Below are 20,553 nucleotides of genomic sequence, written 5' to 3' on the forward strand. Positions count from 1 at the left end.
CGTTGCAGCGATTCCAACAGAAACACTGAGACATGCGTCTCTACCCACTCAGTGAACGAGCTCAACTTCCTTTCTGACAGGAAACACCTACAGGAATGACAAGTGGAAGAAAACACACACTGGTCTGACCAGTACAGCTTCGACTGGATGTGTAGTAACATAATGTAGGTCTCACCACCTCATGCCTCCAATTCAGGAGCAAGACAATGGCTGCTTAAAGAATTCATGCAAAAGTGTTTCAAACCGTTGTTTGAAAATGTGGTGAAGATTCATGTTCCACAGCACAAGAGGTTCTTCCCTTTCTGTACTCTAGTAAGATAAAGTCTCGTCTGTGTGAGACCTTTTTAGCTTTACTTCATTTTAAATTACACGTGTGTGTGTGTGTGTGTGTGTGTGTGTGTGTGTGTGTGTGTGTGTGTGTGTGTGTGTGTGTGTGTGTGTGTGTGTGTGTGTGTGTGTGTGTGTGTGTGTGTGTGTGTGTCTCACCAGGTTCTCCTGGTTACGTGCATTCACTCTGTTTTCATCCCCTCTCATGTACTTCACCTCCTCCACTCCCTTCATCTTGTATTCATCTGGGAAAAGAGCAAGAGAGAAAGCGATAAACAACCTTCATCTTGATCAATCTGTGCTAAAGCAGCTAAAATAACTGACCTTTGTCATCCCAGCTTCACTATGCTCTTTCCAATGACTGCACCATTGATTTATGTTATAATTTGTCTGCTGTAATCTGATAAGAAGGACTGATACAGTGTTCTAGAGAGTGGGCATGACGGCTACATCACAAGTAGGAGGACATCAGTCAACTCCTTCACATTTTGGCCGGCAGCTGGTCTGAAAAAGTAAAATGAACTAAAAAATAAATACAAAAACAGCCAAAGGAAACATGTGTATGTAAAGCAGTGAAAACAGAAGAGAACACAGGGAGGAATAACAGGGCATGGATAACAGGGAGGAAGAGGAAGAACACTTAAGCAGCTGCCTTCGACAGTTCAGACTTGAGATGAGCTCAGGAGGAACGACAAAACTATAAAGTATTTGTTAAAACAACTTTTTATCTCAAGGTAACTTTGCTAATCACTATATTTTTGAGATATTGTACTTTAAAGTGGGACTGATGGGACAATTAAGTTCACGATAAACAAGAACATTTTTTAAATAACCAACGACAACCAATAAAACCAACAGATGAAGTGTAAAATAGTGTTACTAACAAATGAAGCTTCATCGACAGAATCCAACGGGTACGAATGAAGCAGGAGGATTTGACTGACAAACGTCTGAAGGACGCACCGCCCCCGCCCCCGCCCCTATTTGGTGAATGTAGATCATTTGTTTGTTCAGTGTAGTTTTGGTTTTAAAAGTAATAAGCAGCTCTTGAGATCTTTCTCTGAAACAAAACTCAGTCCCAGAATTTGTAACCATGGAAGCAAAAAAAAAAAAAAAAAAAGTAAACATCAAAAATCCCCAAATGACAAAACGGCACAAATTTGTGTTTTGATATACATAAAAATAAAAACAAACTTTGCCTTAAAGGGAAATGTGACAGACAGAAACCCTTCCTGAACCCCCCCCCCACCCCGACAGCCTCCCCTGAGCACGGTGACACAAGAACGCTGCAATATCTGCTGATTCTAAATGTTAGACATTTGACTGATAAAGCAGGCAAGAAGCTGGATACACACACACACACACACACACACACACACACACACACACACACACACACACACCTTGCACTCAGTGCATTTTGCTCTCACACTATCAGCAGTCCGTCTTTGTGTGCGTTTGTGTCACTTTGTTCCCAGCTGGGGGGTTGACTTCAACCTCCAGTGCTCACAGTCTCACCTGTGTGCATGTGTGTGTTTGTGTGTGTGTGTGTGTGTACAATCACCTGTGTACACATCGCACATGTGCCTAAGTGAGGGAGAGAGTTAGGAGAAAGTGAAGAAACAAATGCCGACTCCGTTTCTGTTTGTTTCAGGAATGCTAACAAGTTGGAGCGAAGCAACTCTTGTCTGAACATGCTAACACACACACACACACACACACACACACACACACACACACACACACACACACACACACACGCACACGCACACGTTATAACACTGTACAGACTCACTGAACTGAGATCTGCTGCATAAACACGTAGCACAAACAGAATTAAGAATCGTTTCCTGCACTGTCCTGTTAGAACACCCGCCCGTGCACAAAAACCTCAAGCCGTATGATCTGTTGATGCAGTTGAGGAGTGTGTGTGTGTGTGTGTAGGTGTGTGTGTGTGTGTGTGTGTGTGTGTGTGTGTGTGTGTGTATGTGTGTGTGTGTGCAGCTGCCATTGTCACAAGTCATTAAACGGGTGTTTCGTCACGCTGATACCAGGCTTGTTTTGAGGGAGACGGGGAGGAAGATGAAAGGGTGGAACTATTTTGAGAAGCCGTGATTTTGTGAATTGGACAAGTTTCTCATCTGTGATCAGAGGCCTGAGCACCGCGCTGACCTTAAGGTGCGAACACTTGCATGTGCACGAGGATGTGTGTGTGCATAGAGTGTGTTTCTATTCCTGACAGCGCTGTGCCTTTGAATCAGCGCATTTGTCATTTTGTGCAAGGGAGGCGTTTGTATGTGAGTCATTTAAACCCATCTTTGTGTGTGTGTGTGTGTGTGTGTGTGTGTGTGTGTGTGTGTGTGTGTGTGTGTGTGTGTGTGTGTGTGTGTGTGTGTGTGAACCTCTGTGGCTATGTCACCTCGTCCTTCCTGTTGTGTGTCCTCCCTCTTGCCTTATCCACTTTCAACCAGCCCTGGTCTGGCCGTGACATTTACACCTGAACACAAAGTTCCATCTCTAGCTCAGACCATCATGCCCAACAACGGTGCGTCAATGAAATACGGAGTACTGACCTTAGTTTTAAAGAAAGAATTGTGCGATGCTTTAGTGTATCGTCGGCTGATGTTATAAACTGTAACTAAAATAACAGATACAAGAAAAACTGAAGTAGCGATGGACTGGACCTGGACCTCCACAAAAAGCCAAAAACAAACATCCAAAATAATTCACGCATCAACTCCAAAATACAAAGTTTCTACCTCAGTAAACACTCAAACCTTTCATTAATTTTCACAATAATCTCTTAAATACTTCATGTAGAATTGACAAAATGTTCAGAGAATTTAAATATTCCTATATCCACCCCTTCGTGATTGATTATATCTAACTGGTTGATTATATCTAACGACGATGGTCTGAATCCTGAGAGGAACCATGTCTGGTAACAGTTGAATTTCAAGCCTGACTTTAAAAAAAAGAGACAATAAACAGCAGATAATTAAGTTGTGCTGGAGATGTCTCTTCAAAATATTAAAACAATCATTAAGACAATCATGACGAGGCTGCGGATGCATTCAGCGAGTCACTGATGTCATTCCACACACAACAAACATCCTGGGGTCACAGAGCAGTTTCCCTGGACTGCGTGGAGGGGAAGACATTCCTTGGCCAGAACAACAAGGAGGTGTTCTTAATGCAGCGTTCTCAAAAACGTTCACCAGTAATAGGTCTTTACTGTGACTGAACCTGCTGGCTCGGAGTCTGGCAGGATCTAGCGACCTGTATCTAACCTCTTATGTCAGCACCCCGCTTCACACTCTCTGCACTCCATCCCAAACATTCTCACTCCAAAATATTCTGAGAGAAAATGCAGTGATGTCACATTCAACACAAAAAAAGACCTCGTGATCGACTAGTTAGCTTACTAAAGATGGGAATGTATGCAGCTTCACGTTATTTGGATTGTGTTTTGCTGTCCTGTTCACTGAATAAAAGATTAATGCTGGGAGCTCGCTGTTAAAAAAACCAGCAGGGATGGAATCACCTGTGACCAGGCTGTGGTTCCATGTCACCTTTTAGTGTCTGCTTTGGAGGTAACACCAAAAAAGACTTCTTCCTGATGAAAAACTAGAAGTAAGAAGAGTGGAGTCCAGATCTTCTCTTTTTTCCCGGATCTTTCCAGAATTGTGGAACAAAAATCCAATACTTTCACAACTGATTCACTTCCATGTGCGGTCCTCCATCCAAAGAACGTCCCATTTCAACCTGACAGGCGTGTTGTGTATACAAATTCAGTCTTTTACACCTACAGCGCCACACGCCGCCTCCACCCCCATCTCCTCCCACTGTGGTTATTACAGACATCAGTTGTATGATGTTGTGGAGAGTGTTGCTATTTTCCCTCGTCATCCTTCATTGTTTGTGTAATGTCGCTTAGACTTTTCCGGTTATTGTGCGAGAGCAACCGAGGGGGGGGGCGGGGACGGCGGAGGTGGGGGTGGGTGGGGGTGGAAGGGGGTCAGCGTCAGACAGAGCAGGCAGCCAGAATATCTGGGACACAAATACACACAAGGACAGAGTAACCGGCCGACAATCTGTGTTAGACGGATCAGTGTGATCGAGATAAGGATTGAAAGCCTCGCTAATGCAAACATACATGACATACATACACACATATGTACCAAAGGTGTTACATGCGTGTACAAGGGAGGACTACCAGACAGTTCGCCGTCTCTAAATGAGGTCCAAATGGCCTTGGAAAGGCCTGCAAGTTAAACAAAGTGTGGATGAAGACGAGGAGTCTGGTCCTCACTATCCATGTTACTTCCTTCTCCCACCTCCACACACAGACACTAAGAAAGAAGTTCCAACAGCGGCCCAGTCACTACCACCAGCCTGGACTCCCTGTGAGTCAGCTGATAGAGAGACTAGAGGGATTGGATGGGAGGAAGAGGAAGGAAAGAGGAGGGGACGTGAGAGGACAAAAGGTCCTGACCTAGACGAGAGAGGAAAAGAAGTGGGGAGAAGAAACACATTAAGATGAAGGCAGGAAAAGGAGGGAGAGAGCAGAAATGAAGGGAGGGGGGGTGTATGCCAGAGACCCAAAATAGAGAGACAAGAGAGAAAGGAAGGGAAGAAGGAGGCCTTGAGCAAGGGAAAGGGAGTGTCATTTAAACGGAGTGAGAAGTTGAGGAGAGAGAGAGAGAGAGAGAAGACGAGCAGCATCAACACACGTCATCCTCCCTTCCTCTCTCAAGGAAAAGACTCCTCTCCTCCCTTCGCTCCCTCTCATCTCCTGCCTCATTCTGTTGAAAATACGAGAAGGGAGTCGTGAGAGTGGAGAGCGGTCACGCTGGGTGCTGGCTGGATGAGATGGATGCGTTGTAGAACGAATAAACGAGATGAGAAAAAAAAACAGGGAGAAGGGGAAGTGGGGGGAAGGGAAAAGGGGGATGACACAGAAGGAGAGAAGACCTCCTGCGGATCGTCATCTGCCACGTCCATCCGTCCATCCATCCATCCGTCCATCCATCCGCACCAGAGTGTTGCTCCTAATTCTTAATCGCTGTTAATCCCTCTGCCGCCCATCATCTCTCTCTTCCTCAGGCTTTCACTCTCATTTCCATCCCTCCCTGCACAACAGCCTGCGAGCTATTAATAAAGCTCAAGCTGCATCTGACAATTACACACGTTACAGATTACTCTTTCTATTACTGCATTCTAAAAACAAAAATCAGATCATGCTATTTTTTTTTTCTCCCACCAACACAAGGAGGAATTATTGTCTTCCTCTCGATACTTTATCATGTGGACAGGAGGAGGTGGGGATCGACTCGACAACACTGTGATTAAACGGCCAACATTCTGACCAGCAACATTATAGAATGTAGGAAATATATGGAATTATCAGGGAAATTTATGGTAATGTCCTCAAGTTCTAATTCCCTACATGAATAACATAACATATGTAAGATTTACAAGGAGTCCAAAGCTGCTGCTTCCCTTATGAATGTATTTATGTCTCGATTCGCGATTAGCGTTTCGAAATGCTAAAAACTAAGATCATGAAACTGGATAACTACAAAATTCTCTTTCCCTCAACCTACACAACCAATTTCATAAAGAATTTAGTACATCTCAGTACAGTACATTGAACATATGGGGCCCTGCAAAGTGTTAATATTGTAGGTACAAAAGGTGTAGCTATCACAGTGGCAGCAACAAAGACATTTAGGCCCAGCTCAGTTTGTTGCACACGTTTGGTAAAAATGTTCAGTATTAACGCCCCTGTTTGCGCAGACTAAGCAGGACTCATCGGTAAAATACACCTTTAAGCACACGCGCATATTTTTACATCATCACTTCCTCTTCCCTCACTTCCTTCTCCGCTATCCAAAATGTCAAGGACGTCCAGGCTGCTGTGCACAATACCTGAGCCAGAGCAGCGCCAACGCCTCAGCGCTAACCGGTTACTTCCTCTCTCTCTTACATGAACTGTCAAATTGGATGACTCCAATAAATCTGTGGCGTTGACAGTTATTGTCGGAGATGGGGAACTTAAGCCTTTGTTAAACGTCGACAAGCTGTAATGAAGTGAATACACTGTAAAAGGTAGACGTGACAATGGGTCAGTGTTGAGCAATGAAGAGAACAAAAGGGAGCTGTGGTGCTTTGATTGACACGTGTGTGTGTGTGTGTGTGTGTGTGTGTGTGTGTTCTCACCAGTGAAGAGGTCTCCGTTGCTGTAGGCCTTGCCGCGTCCCTCCTCATCGTTGGGCACCGCCGACACCTGCTTGGCTGAGGTGCAGCCCATGACCTCACTCTCTGAATCCTCTCCTCATGGCACTCTCACCTGGTTGTGGACAGAGACAAACATCGTAAAACGAAAAGTGCTGCCATTCTTCGGTCTTTATGGAGAGCTTTATAGACCCCACCTCTCTAAGTACTTGTTGTTAGAATAGAGTGACTTCATGACCCCGAGGCAGGAAGCCTCAAGTCGTTGTCTTCACAGCAGTGTTAGCTCAAGCCTGGTGTTTGGAGCCACACATATAGGGTGAGTCACGACACATATAGGGTGAGTCACGACACATATAGGGCAAGTCTCAATACATCAGTTCTGTGATTGTGAAAATGTTTTTCCTTCAAGGCGTTTCTTTGGGTTTAAGTTAACAACAGGAACAGCTAATAAAAAAGAACTGTTTGCTTTTAAGTGGGGATTCAAATGAATTAATTTGATTAGATATTAAAATCAAATATTTCATGACATTAAGCCATTGATTATTTCTCTGATTAATGAAGGAACTGTTATTGAATATTGAAAACTGTTGTTAACCAGCTGCCAAAGCAGCAAAAGCATCGTCATGACCACATCCTCTAGCAGCATCAGCACCGATCACTGGTTTTATCGTTGAAGCCAAGTCATCGCAGCACGGTGACGTCACCATGATAATGTCACCATGATGATGCTGCTTTACTAGATAAGTCTCATGCCAAACTACATAACATTTCCTGGCAGACTGTTGCTGGAAGCCCCCTCCCAGCGTGAGGAATAATGTGTTCACCTTCACTGGTCTGAACAAAAACATTTGGTGTCATATCTCAATCTCTCTCTGTTACTGTGCTGGAAGAAAGTGCATATTTAACCCTCACAGATAGAGTTAATGGTCCAGACATGGATTCAGTTACTCATAGCGGTGAAACATATTATCCACATCTCGGCATTTTGAATTCATTTGTTTGTTGTTGTTCTCGATGATGCTAACACATTTCACAGAATAAGAGAACCTCTCTCTGTCTAAGTGATCAAGAATCTGCCTCCTGGTCTGAAACCATTTGACACTTTAAATCAACCCATCCTTTGTTCCTGAAACTCATCCCTATAGAAACAAAATCTTTTCCTTTTTTGTCAAAATATATGGGCAAGTTTTTGAAATATTTTGCAGACAGACAACAACAAAAAAAAGGCCGCCCACATAACCTCCCACAGCTCCAGCTCTACAGTTCTGGAGGCAAATATTTCATTTTGTCTTTATGGATTACAAATGTTGTATCGGATTAATTACTTAAGACAATGTTAATGCAGTTTTGCCACCTTAAGGTAGTGAAATAAGCTGTTTGAATGAACACTGATATGTCACGTTTTTTGACTGGTATGACAAGAAAATCAGCAAACACTTCATTATTTACACTTTCAGCAGTGAGAGACAAACCAAACATAGCCCCTTCACACACACACACACACACATACACTGCACATACATATAAACTGAAATGAACTGTACTGTCATTTCATAAATGATCATGTCACGGACAGCGTGGCTTTAAAACGACCTTGACTCTGTCAGCTGATTGATGATGTATCCCAGATGCCGGCCTTGAGGAAGTCATGCATGTGGTCGCGCGCGTGTTTGTGTGTGAATTGGTTGCATACTAATCAATGCATTATCCTGCTATTTTTGATGTAAATTATGATCGTATGATTGTAGTTCATCTTGTTGTTGATGCATTTTGAAACACATTTTATTGACTACTCTGCCTTATTGGTTTATTCTCAGTCCTTGATCTGCAGGGGCTTCAGGTGATCGACATGTGGACCTCCAGACACACCGCGTATGGCTCATCTCCTATGTCATCAAATCCATAACTTGACATGACAGAAGAAACTCTCCTGAACAAATTAAATAGAATTTTAGTGTTGGAAAGCTCTGGAAGAATAATTTAGATGTTACAAACCTCTTTGCCTTTATCGTCAGTCTCTTTACAGTTCACATCCAGTTAGATGTGACCTGTTCCTCATATCTGTCCCCCAAAACCACAGACGTGCATTCAAAGATAGAATTACATGTTCACAATCTCCCTCTGAGTCTGCTGTGACCCATTGACGTGAATTTTATAATCACAGGCTGTGCGTATGGAGTGTCTGGAACACAGCGTTCCTGCATTTTATTTCTGTAAATGCATATTAGAACAAGTCAGGACCGATGCGTGCCTGTGTCGTGCATGTCCGTGGTGTATTATTTAATCACCTGCATCACGTCTGCTATGAATAAGAACATTTGTTACCAGTTACATCTAGAGGCACTGTGATGGCTGCATCACTACCTTGGAGGGGGGGGGGGGTCTCCTCTAAAGTTTGTTCTGGCCTAAATCAACCCTGTTGACGTGTCCTTTCAGCATCACCAGGGTGAGAAAAAATGGATTTAACATTTTGTTGTTATCCAGAAAAGAGAATCGCTCTTCCATCCAGAGGGACAGCTGAATCCAAAACTACAAACACCAACGTTAGTCAATCACACGCTGTCAGAAGCATTACACAATAGACCGCCCCCACGTCACTCACACCGGCCATATGCTGCCACTGACAGAGTCCATCTGACTGCTGCCAGTTATAAAAATAGACACACACACGTACAGGCGGCCAATGATTACTCATCGGCAAAATGAAATCTGCAACACCTCTATATGAGTGAGGGCCGGACTGGAGGGAAAGGGAGGGAGAGGATGGGAAACGGGTGAAGATAAAAAAATAAGTGGAATACAAAGAGGATGATTGGAGGGCTTCAAACAAGCGCCTCCATGCCCTCCTTCCTCCCGCCGGCGATCCTCGGAGCGTTTGAAGTTAACAAGAAGCCGATGTTTACTCCTGTGTTTCAGCCTCCATCTCTCTGGCTGCTGAACGCAAAAGGAGTGCAGGAGGGAGGGAGTGTTCCCTGTGTGACTGGTGGTGTAAGGGTTAATGGACTGGATGGGTGTGGATGGAGCACAGAAATTAATCGATTATAATCTGTCTAGATTAAAAACTTTGCGTAAGAGTGCATCCGGCTCTACGATGTGCTGCTGGAAACCTTTTTTAAAATGTGACCAAACCTGTTGCTGGCAGACAGACACCGTTACAGATATCTGAGATTAGAGTCACACAAAACCTCTTCCCACATATATTCCATTTTGAACCTGAATAAAATTTCAAGCCCAATGTATTTTATATTCAATTTCAACATTCTGTAAGGTATTTCATTTCCTTTTTTCATACTTCAGCAACCACTTATGCCAGCTCTGAACTGGGCTACTAGAAACAGGCAAATGAACTTCTCTTCAACCTGAAGGAAACTTAGAAAACCAAAAAGATAATGATGATTTAAAAAAAAAACACCCAAAGCCTGGCTCACAAGTTCATCTAGTTTGATTACAGATTCAGGAATAACATGAGGAGCAGGTTGGAATAATAGAACCACAATGAGATATAAAAGCATGGACCTATCTGCCACTGGCGGATGGATACACCATCAGCCGGAGACCGGATCTCGATTTCGTTCATGGAGTAAAGATGTAATTCATGTGTTCTCATGAATTTTGTGTTTCTTTTTATTCTTTATCGTTATTTATGTAACTTACATGTAGTTAATTATGCACAGGTAAAGCATGCTTGTCTATTGGTTGATAAAAATATGTTTGTTTTTTTTTCATAATTTCGGGGGTTTGGAGCTTCTTTACTAAAATAGAACAGATTAAAATTATTCTATTTTTTTAAAAAGGGGGAAAGTTTGTCTGAGTTACAATTAGTTTGACTTACAAGCTCAATCACAGAACGAATTAAACCCATATCTCAAGGTGCTGCTTGTTGTTTACTGTTTGAAAAAGGAACCCCGCTGTTATAACCAGCAGCTAAGATTACAATGCAAGGCTCAAATACAAATCAATTAGCAGTTGATCCTGCTGGAGGTGTGTATGGTCACTTTGAGGGAATGTGCAGTGAATCTTGTTTCCCGCGCTACAGGTAAAGCCACGCTAATCTCCAGAGCCGAGCCCAGCTGACAAATGAGTTCCTCTAAAGGCCTGCAGGTGAGAAGAAGGTGTACCTGGGGAGGGAATCAAGACACGCAGCAGCACTGACTGTGTGTGGCTGTCACACCTGTGGCCTGACCAGTGTGTGTGTGTGTGTGTGTGTGTGTGTGTGTGTGTGTGTGTGTTCTGCTCTCCAGAGCATTTTATCAGGCTGTTCCAGGCAGCCTGGCACACCTCCTACTGCAGCTCTGGAACAACTCAATTAAGTCACACACACACACACACACAACACATGCACGCACGCGCGTGTGCGAGCAAACACACACACGAATCCACACGTCATGCACGTCCTGGATGCCACAGCATCATACAGAAATTCCAGCAGCAAAGATTTTAAAAAAAAAAAATCTCATCAGGCATAATCTGTCACTTGAGAGAGTCTCTTAAATGAAGACTCTGCACAGAAGAGGATGAAGGGTGTACCTGGAAACGACGCCGTTGGGGTGCATGTTACCTGCCAGACGATCACAACATGGTGAAGCAGAGAAGCGAACGCCTGAGAGGGCTACAAAAGGCAGAGAAAGGTAGAGTACGAGCTCAATGCACAGAGAGAGAGAGAGGAGAGCATGGAAGTGTCGAGTTTCTCTTAACGGAGGTGAATATTAGATTAGGAAAGCACCGAGACTCCCTTCTGAAATGACTCAAAGAGATGCGACCAGCCTTGATAGATTTGAAGTTCCAAAGGGTCCCCAACGTGTGGGTAGCATCTGTTTGAAGGGCTTTGATTTGTGTGTATTGAAACATCAAATTGTGAGTAGGAACGGGATAAAAATAGAGCGAGCAGCCCCACAGCTATTGTTGTGTGCAGGGATAATGCTAGGTTATGTGAGTCTGTAAGTGCAGCTGCTATTACTTTGGTTATACATATAAGCTACGGCTAGCAGCCTGGCTATTACTGCAAAAGCCAAATATATGTATAAATAAATAAGACTGGGACCTGTTATAAGGAAGGATATGACGCAGAATCTGCACTGAAATTTTAGAAGTCGGGCTAAACTAATGAAAATGATGGTTCATGTAATGATTGGTTTGATGACAGCGTGCATCTGTCTGTTGATTTTGGCAATACATTTTAATCAGACAAAGCTTTTTCAAATTTCAATCAGCAATCAGGAAGCAAAGCTTCAACCCAGGGAGTGAAGTCTTTCCAACCGAGTCTCTGCACCTAAAAGCTACAGTTCTATGATGTTTTGTCCCTCAAAGCCTGACTTCATGTTCATTGAAACCTAGGATTTGGAATGACACTGGGATGAACTAGAACACTAAAACATTTCCATATTATGTTTTTAGTCCTGATGTAGTAACTGAGACCTTAATGTGGTCACCCTGTTTAGCAACGGTGAACAATCCTTTAAATCTCTGTCTGTCTCCACATCTGTCTCTGCATGCCTATGGGCCCTTAGTGTGTGTGTGTGTGTGTGTGTGTGTGTGTGTGTGTGTGTGTGTGTGTGTGTGTGTGTGTGTGTGTGTGTGTGTGTGTGTGTGTGTGTGTGTGTGTGTGTGTGTGTGTGTGTGTGTGTGTGTTTGCATTCCGTGTCGTGAGATCACTTTAGCATTGGCAAGTTGACAATCAGCTTTAACCCAATCAGTCGCCTGGTGTCACATGCAAGGTCACATGGGAGTTTGTGCTGCTCTCAGCTTGTCTACTCCTGTCGACACTGAAGCGTGTCAACGGGACAAGCTTAGTCTAAAAAGTTAAAGAACCTCACACCTAGCAGCTACACACACACACACACACACACACACACACACACACACACACATGAGTCAATGTGATCTAATAAACGCCACATCATTAGAAGGGGACAAGTCTCAGATGCTTAATATTCATCACACTTGCCAAAGTGCAGTAGTAGCCTCCTTTACAAATTAAATAATGTCATAATCTCAGCTTGCAGGTCTTGCATCGTTTCTGGCTAAGGTTGCCCCAGATTTGTCCAAAAGCACCATATCTCAAAGTTTTACGAAACAAGTACTCTTAAATATGTCAAAACAACAAATTGAAAATGTTCAAACTCTGAAATACAGAGCATCCAGCTCCAGAAATGAACATGAATTGGCCTTTCCTCCCCCTGCATACTGGGAGGTGGGACCTGACCAACTCGGAGTTGTGTGAATAAGCCTCTTTTACAAGTTAGTTTGTCGAAGGAGGAACTCAATAGGACTGCTAAAGGTAGACGCGATTGAACACGCTTTCATAAACATACACAGAGCACACAAGGTCAGCAGTGTGTAGTGTGAAGGAGGCTTGTCAAATACAGACTCGTGCCAGAGGCTGGCCGAGCAACCACAAAGCCTGAAAAACTGGCTGAGCAGAGGTGAAAAAGCACTGGAAGGATGTTCTGGAAAATGTGTGCGACATTAAGGGCTTTAAGCATGATTTGATAACAGCACCCATGGTAGGACGATGGGTAGAGGAGTGTCTGATGACTGATTTCACTTCTTGGCAAGAAAAGACATTTTTAAAACTCAATATAAGTGATGTCTTCAGCCGCAGGCAGAGTCAGAGTCGGCACATGACCCATTAACCTGCGAGCAGAGGTTCATCCCACGCCTCATCACACTGAGCTGCACTTCCACCTGAAGACGGCTGCCAGTCAGAGTCACGTCTGACAAATAATAATTACATTAACATGAAACAGCTCCGTCAAACCGAACTACAAGAATATATATACTATTTTCTTTTTCCCTATAACCCCAAAATATAAAAAAGATGAGTCTAGACAGACATAATTATGTTTGGACTTATCTTGCAGATCAGTCATGGAAAAGGATGATCCTTGACACTTTTATTATACTGGCAAGTTGCAATAAAGGTGTAGGATAATATTATAATTTAATTTGCAGTAAGGCTCAGTGAAAACAGCCCAACATAAATGAGCTAGAACAAACGCAGGCTTTTCGTCACCTTGTGTCACAGATGACGGAACAAAAATTTGCATTTGAAAGACACGCAGCAGACCATCTAGCACGGAGCGTCTGCACATTCATGAGTGGGAATGAGTCTCCATTGAAGCAGGTAGTGGTAGTGTGGATTCAGCAGACAAAACCAGACGGGAGCACTTACCAGTGTCTCACCAGTTAGATGCTTTCAGTAGGTCTTTGCTTGTTTTTCGTTGATGTAATACTACTTCATTGGAATGACTCCTGAAAAACAAGTCTTCAGCGTGTGTCCTTGACTTTTCCTTTTGTCTGGTCTGGCTGGCTTTTAGCTGAAGAACCAAACAGAGACGTTTCTTGTAGAAAGGCTCTGCCACAGATTCAACGGGCTCAACTGGCTAAAGAAGTTGCCAACAAGGGCAGACAAAAGCCAATGATGCAGGACACACAGCTAAACGTAGTTAGTGGATAACTAAACAAAGGTGGCACTCTCTAAACCAGACAACACCTCAGGCCTTCATTCCTTGAGGTTAATATTTAATGTTATAAAAATGTGTGACACTTTTAGGATGTTACTGGAGGCTGCTGTTTATTTCAGTGTGGAACATTGAGAAGGGTTGGGCAGTTTGATCGTATACCATCAAGACATTAACACAGAGGTCAGTATCTTTTATTGTCTCTGGCCATGTTGAGCAACCCATGGGAATAATCAATATGGGATTTTATGTGCAGGCAGGGTTGGTTTTAAGGATATGTTGAATCTTTAATTTTCCACGAGATCATGGAGTCTTTGTATGATTAATTGCCACGCAGATTGTTGCAGGCGGGTGTTTGGATGAGTTTCTTTAGCAGTTTCATTGGCTAATTCAGAAAAATGGCTGCATCGAGTTATCGGCCTCTCCTTTCGATTGGCTTCATACCAAAAAAAAAACCCCACAGCAGTGTGCGGCTTTTGGTTTTTACCGCAAAACGATCTTCATGTCAATAGATGATGGCTGTAAGGTTAAGGGTTGAACAGATAAACGGTCGTTGGCAACCACATGCATTTAATCGTGTCATTAAAAGATATTTAAGGATGAGCTATCACAGTGGTTTAAAACAGATGACTTCCCGAACACGTTTAACACTACAGCGTTGTACCTGATGTTGCTTCACAACACAGGATGGGGATCACGACTGCATGCTGCAGAGCACCGGGTGCTTCTGTGCTTCTCTGTGACAGAGTCTCAGTGCAACTCCTGGGCCAACGCGCCATAATATTTACTGTAACCAGCAAGCAAATGCTGCACCTCTCCTCCTGTCCAAATTCAAGCACTCCATCAATCTGACAAGCCTGGGAAGTCGTGCCAAGATGGTATAATTTTCTACTAAGGGGTCTGCAGTTGCTCTCTTTTCCCCTCCTATAATGCTCCGTCCCCTTTCTCATAGCTGTAATGAGGGTAACAAGTGGTCAGAAAGGGAGGGATAGGGGGTATAATTAGGGGCATGGAGGGAGCTACAGGAGCTTCTCTGTTCTGGAGCCGTATCCTGACCCTGTGACTGACAATGAGACGTATTGCACATAGCGAAGACATGTGCTGGTAAAGAAATAAAAGCAGCTTTTAGACCAGCTGATACACATGCGTTGTTTAGAAATGTATGTTTTTTGCTCAAGACTAAAATGCAGGTGAAATTTAATTTTCTGAATGGCTTTTTCACAAACTGAGAAGCATCTATAATGGATAATTTCATACTAATAATATTAAGTCTAATTACAACTCTGTGTTCTAAATGAAATCGTAGATGCATTTTGGTGCAGGTAGAAGCAAACCACACAAAAATACATTTCCTCCACCTAATAGACACTAGACTGAGAGATGAAATGTCTCCTTTGAGGTCTATTACTAGCTGGCATTTGTTCCACTGACTTCTCAGGAGCGAGACAGATTCCCTGAGAGTGCAAAAGAAAAGTATTCTTGCCCAATTCTTCCCGTACAATACTAATCTGTTCTGCTGCTTCCAGTTGTGCCTGAGGGAAAATCAGGTCAGAGAATGAGGTGATTGGTCAGTGAAAAGCAGGATCCAAAGGATAGGAAAGAATAGAATATTGAAGTGACGCTGACATGAGACTGTAGAAAAAGACTATTTTCATGATCCAGCTTTGGTTATTCCAAAGTAAACAGGACTGCTGCTAATTGCTGCCTGCAGACTTATAAATGTATTTAGCATTGTGGTTTTTACATTTGTCATCACCGCCTTTATGTGTTTTGTCTTGTATTACCTGCACCAACAGACAGCCGCACACCAATGACAGGATGAACCGACTTCAACGCAACAGCCAGACGCAGCCGAGAATGGTTTCTCTTCTAATTCCATCTGGATTGATATCAACAAACCGACGCGAAAGCGGAAAAATTAAAGAATAACATCATTATTAATTCTAAATTACCATAGCTGATGAAAATAAACATCAATCTCACGACTTGCTGGCAAACAAGCTGCAGGATAATTGGCAAAGCCTTTTCGGAAACAACTCTGTCTGTGAATGAAACACATTCAACGTTTCGATCCCCTCCGTGGCTCAGCATCGCCGGCGTGAAGCGAGAGCCACAGTCAGTTCCGCTGTCAGGGACAAACCAACGCTTTGGTGGCGCAGGAAACCTTTTTCAGCACAGATTTTAATCAACAGCCCAAGAGACTAATGACACTGACGCAAGATTATCACGATCCACAACCTGACCAGTGTGTGGCACAATATGGATGAATACCTGGTTACCCAGAATCCAACATGTTTCATCATTGAGTTATTTGACTACCAATGCCATAAGAAAATAATGGCTCTTTGGAAATCATGTCTCATTTCAAAAGACAGTTTTATACCATTAGCAGGGCCGGACTGGGTTTGCTAATCAATCCTGTTTATCGGTGGGAATTCAAGATTGAGCTGAAATAAGTCATCAATAAGTCAATTATTTAAAAAAGATCAGTGTTTCTTCATAAAATGAGCAAAAGCCACTGTTTTCAGGTTTCAGATGTAACAGGTTTTGGACAGTTAGTCGGCATCGTCACCATCGAACATTTTCTGACAATTAAAAGTCAAACGGATTCATGAGTTACTGCCTGAAGATTGGAAACAGTCTCTACTTACATTCCTAAAGAAATGATCAACCATGATCTTATGATATGATTCAGCTGAGGCTACAGATGGAAATAAAATCAACAATGATCAACAATTAGCATAACCAATATGATACATTTTTCATCTCCTGAATTACAACCAAAGTAAAGCCCGATCTCATATAAAGCAATGAGCTCATGGACTGTTTATGCAGTGACTCAGACAAATAAAACAGAACGTGGTGCAGGAATGTTGGAAGGAGAAACCCCATCACTATCCAGACAACTTTCTACTGCAACACAGTGTAATTTTACCTTCATTCCCATCTATTTCTCTTGGATTAATATTTAAAGTATGGACCTTTACTGAAAGCTGAACACTGCTCTTCTTTTCTCACTGCAGTCCATCAATGGACTTATCGCTATCTCTTCAGGAACGGGTCTTGCAACAGATCCTATCGGAGAGCATTTCATCCTCAGTGGCCATGAGAAACGGATAAATCCCATCTGATGGGAAACATAGCGCAGTGATTCACACGCAACTTCAGAACATGCACTGCAATAAGTAGAAGATAAGAGAATCACACACAAAAAAACCAAGCGGGCTAAATTAACACAATCTCTGTGTCTCAATCCAAGTGGACTCTGATCTCAAACTGCACAGTCAGAGATGCAGCTGCTTCATGATGGGACACACACACACACACACACACACACACACACATATATACACGGAAGCATGCATGCAGACAACAGCCAGTCGCTGCTGACTCAGAAGACGAACAGTCAGAAGACCACCGACGGCAGAAACAGCCTGCATCCACTGACTTGCCCACCCACTGCAATGCAGAAACACACACACACACAAACCAGAAATAACAATAACACACAGTAACAACACAGATGCAGCATCCAGGTTTGGTGCTGCAATGTTTGCTGGCTTGAGTTTTGATTATTCAGTCTGAGAGCCCCTCGGTCAAACTGACAGATCCACAGAACCCGGGGGATCGTGTTGTGCTGGCCTGGTGCTTTCTGCACCGCAATAGAGACGGCCTGACATGCATGAGCACCGCCACATGCAGAATGTAATGCATGGAACGTCAACACAAACTGGATGAAAGACACAGTCATCGAAACTCCTCTCACTGCCCACACCCACACAGAATGACACAGAAGACAAGCCGGTAGCCGTGGAAATACTCCACTTCCTCTCAAGTGTTGCATCATGACCCAGACTGGTTGTATTGGGAGGGAGTAGAGGAGGAAAAGAATCACTGAATCGATGTGAGGAGGCCACAGGTGGATGGCCCTGGATGGGCAGATGATGGAGGTGATGAGTGAGGAGATGAGGAAGAGGAAAGAGGACTAAGAATAGATCCTCCTGTCTCTGAGAAGCCGAGAGAGGAGGAGAGAAGAGTGTGAAGGAGACTCTTGTGTTTGAATATATTTTGCTAACCACAGGAACCATGAGCCATATGTGAGCAGACACACACACATACACACCACTTTGTGTGATAATCAAACGGGGGAGGGTGGGAGAGGAAGGCAGATGGAGGCAGATAGATGAAGACGGGTTGATAAATCAAGTGGGGAGGGGGTGGGGGGGTTCCTGTGACATCCACTCACAGGATTGCTGGTACTTGATCATAACCTACATAACCCCTGATGGGGACGGGATGTAAACTCTGTACCACTGGTGGCTCTCTCCAGGGTCTGTAAGACATCCACACCAGCGAATGTCCTTAAACTCCAGCAGAGGTGGGAACAGAAGCATTTTGAAGGAGATTCAGCACCAAGTTTCCAATAAAAAGTCTGAAAATCAGATCTAATTGTGGCTGCAGTGAATTTCCTCCCATCAACCGACGGCTCCTGGCTTGCAGCAGCAGTGGTGACCCCCACACACATCCACACCGGTGATGCGTGGGGACTGATGGGTCTCTCCCATCAGCGGCGCAGCGGCGGTTCTGAGTCCGTCCACGGAGCTCCTGTCATGGGGCTCAACAGCTGTGTCCAGCTGCGCCACAATGAGACAGTCGGTGCTTTGTTCCGAGCAGGAGTAGAGTTGTTAGAAGTACAGACGGTCAGTGTGTGTGTGTGTGTGTGTGTGTGTGTGTGTGTACACACACATTGTAGTTTCATTTCCACAAAAGGTTAACGGCCTGGCGAGCCTCCGCCAGCCCCGATCCGCGCTCCCACGCACCGCGGCCGGCCTGACGGCAGCCGAAAGGAGCGGCGGGACAAGAGAGGCACAGCCAACCAGGAGGTGTGGACAAAAAATCCGAAAGCCCAGTCGAGTGAACGCTCACACACACACACACACACACACACACACACACACACACACACACTCCAACACCGGGAAGTGTCCACGTCTCATTTCTGAAGCATTTTTTAAATCGGCGCTCAGGAGAAGGGGATCTGCGTTAACCGTGCGCCCTAATAAAGCCTCCAAACCCGGGCAAGACGGGGGGCGCAGTGTGCGGGGAAGACAGCACCGGGTAGTCAGAGTACATCCAGGAAACAACAACAAAAGACAGGAGTGTAGGAGGAGGACAACACACGCAGGAGCGTGGCTCTCACTGGCCGGATAAACGGCACCTCTGGGACGGGATTAAATCTACTATAAAGTAAGAAAGTAAATGTACGCGGATACTCACTCAGATGAACCGGTTCCCCTCGGTCCACTGGAGGACAACCGGTCGGTCTTCCGGCTGTGTGTCGGGCGGGATCTTCGCTATGGAGGCTGGAGAGCTCAGCGCCTCGAGGACTGAGCGTAAACTGTGGCTTGCGTCATTTCACCAGGATGCCACTATTGCGCGCAGCGATGCAGCCATCTTGCTGAGGAGCGCCCCTCCAACTCCTGATCGCTGCTGATAGCTGATGCTCGTCCCGGTAATGAGCCGGGATATTGAATAAAGACAGCCCGTAGTGTCGTTATTATTAATGCAGGGGATTAACTGTGATTTAATCAGATCAGAGGAAATTGTCCCAATTCTAATGGCAAGTCACGATTGATGTCAGTTCTTATTTAATACTGAATGTGTCAAGTACAATTTTGACTTGCTTGTATTTCAGTTTTATACTATTTTATTTTATATTTCTTAGGCTGGGACACCTGTATAAACGATGTAGTAAAACTTACACCCATGTCAACCAGCTGAGGCTGAAACACCGCTTCTGTTTTATTAGTGTCACACGTTATTCACTATCATTTGGTAGATTAAAGACTTCCACACTCACTTCTTTATTGTATGATCTTTTAATATTTGCAAATTTTGCTCATTTTTCATTTACTTGAAAAGTAAGAATTCCTTTCTTTTATAGCCAATCAGTCTGTTCTGTGACATCCTTATCAGACAAGATCATTATTTTATGTTACTTTTTATTACCTGATTTTGTTTTTACTTTAATAAAGTTGTGTTCAGTGTTTTCTGATAAAAATGTTCTCATGTTTCACGAGCAAGGAGACTGACAATGGTCTGTTTGATTTAAATCTGCAAATCATTTAAATAATGCATTATGAAATGTGGCATACCCTGAAAAGGATTGTTTCCAAATATATTTTAACTCCATGTCATTAAACACGAAGGGCATAAAAATATTGTTTAGCATTTAATTTTTAACAAATATAATTGCAATTTGTCATTAAAAATATCCAATATGAGTGTTCGCCCATTGTTGGAAAATAAATCAGTTATCACTGGCAAAACCTTTCTTGTAAAGGTCAACATGAAAATAAAATTTGCTTTGAAAAAGCAGTCATGGAGTTTGCTAAATATGACATGAAAAAGTGCTTTAAAAGCTCAGGTTTGCAGTGAAATCATGAATCGTTTTGGATTCAATCATATTTCCTTTCTGAAAAAGTGAAACCAAACAAATGAATCTCTTCTGACAGAATTCAAACTAAAC

General features: G+C 43.6%; 1 protein-coding gene across 1 annotated transcript in view; it reads right to left on the minus strand.

The window, feature by feature from the left end:
• zgc:92140 (uncharacterized protein LOC447854 homolog) overlaps positions 1-20,238 on the minus strand; it is a 24,467-nt gene extending 4,229 nt beyond the window's left edge. Inside the window, exons 1-3 of the mRNA XM_068319808.1 lie at positions 19,302-20,238; positions 6,550-6,679; positions 487-572 (exon numbers count right to left, since the gene is read on the minus strand). Of these exons, the coding sequence (XP_068175909.1) occupies positions 487-572; positions 6,550-6,640 (177 nt within the window). The 5' untranslated portion in view covers positions 6,641-6,679; positions 19,302-20,238. The remainder of the gene's footprint in view (positions 1-486; positions 573-6,549; positions 6,680-19,301) is intronic.
• Between the last annotated feature and the right edge of the window lie 315 nt (positions 20,239-20,553).

Source organism: Antennarius striatus, chromosome 7, assembly GCF_040054535.1.
Source record: "Antennarius striatus isolate MH-2024 chromosome 7, ASM4005453v1, whole genome shotgun sequence".
In the NCBI taxonomy this organism is placed as follows: domain Eukaryota; kingdom Metazoa; phylum Chordata; class Actinopteri; order Lophiiformes; family Antennariidae; genus Antennarius; species Antennarius striatus.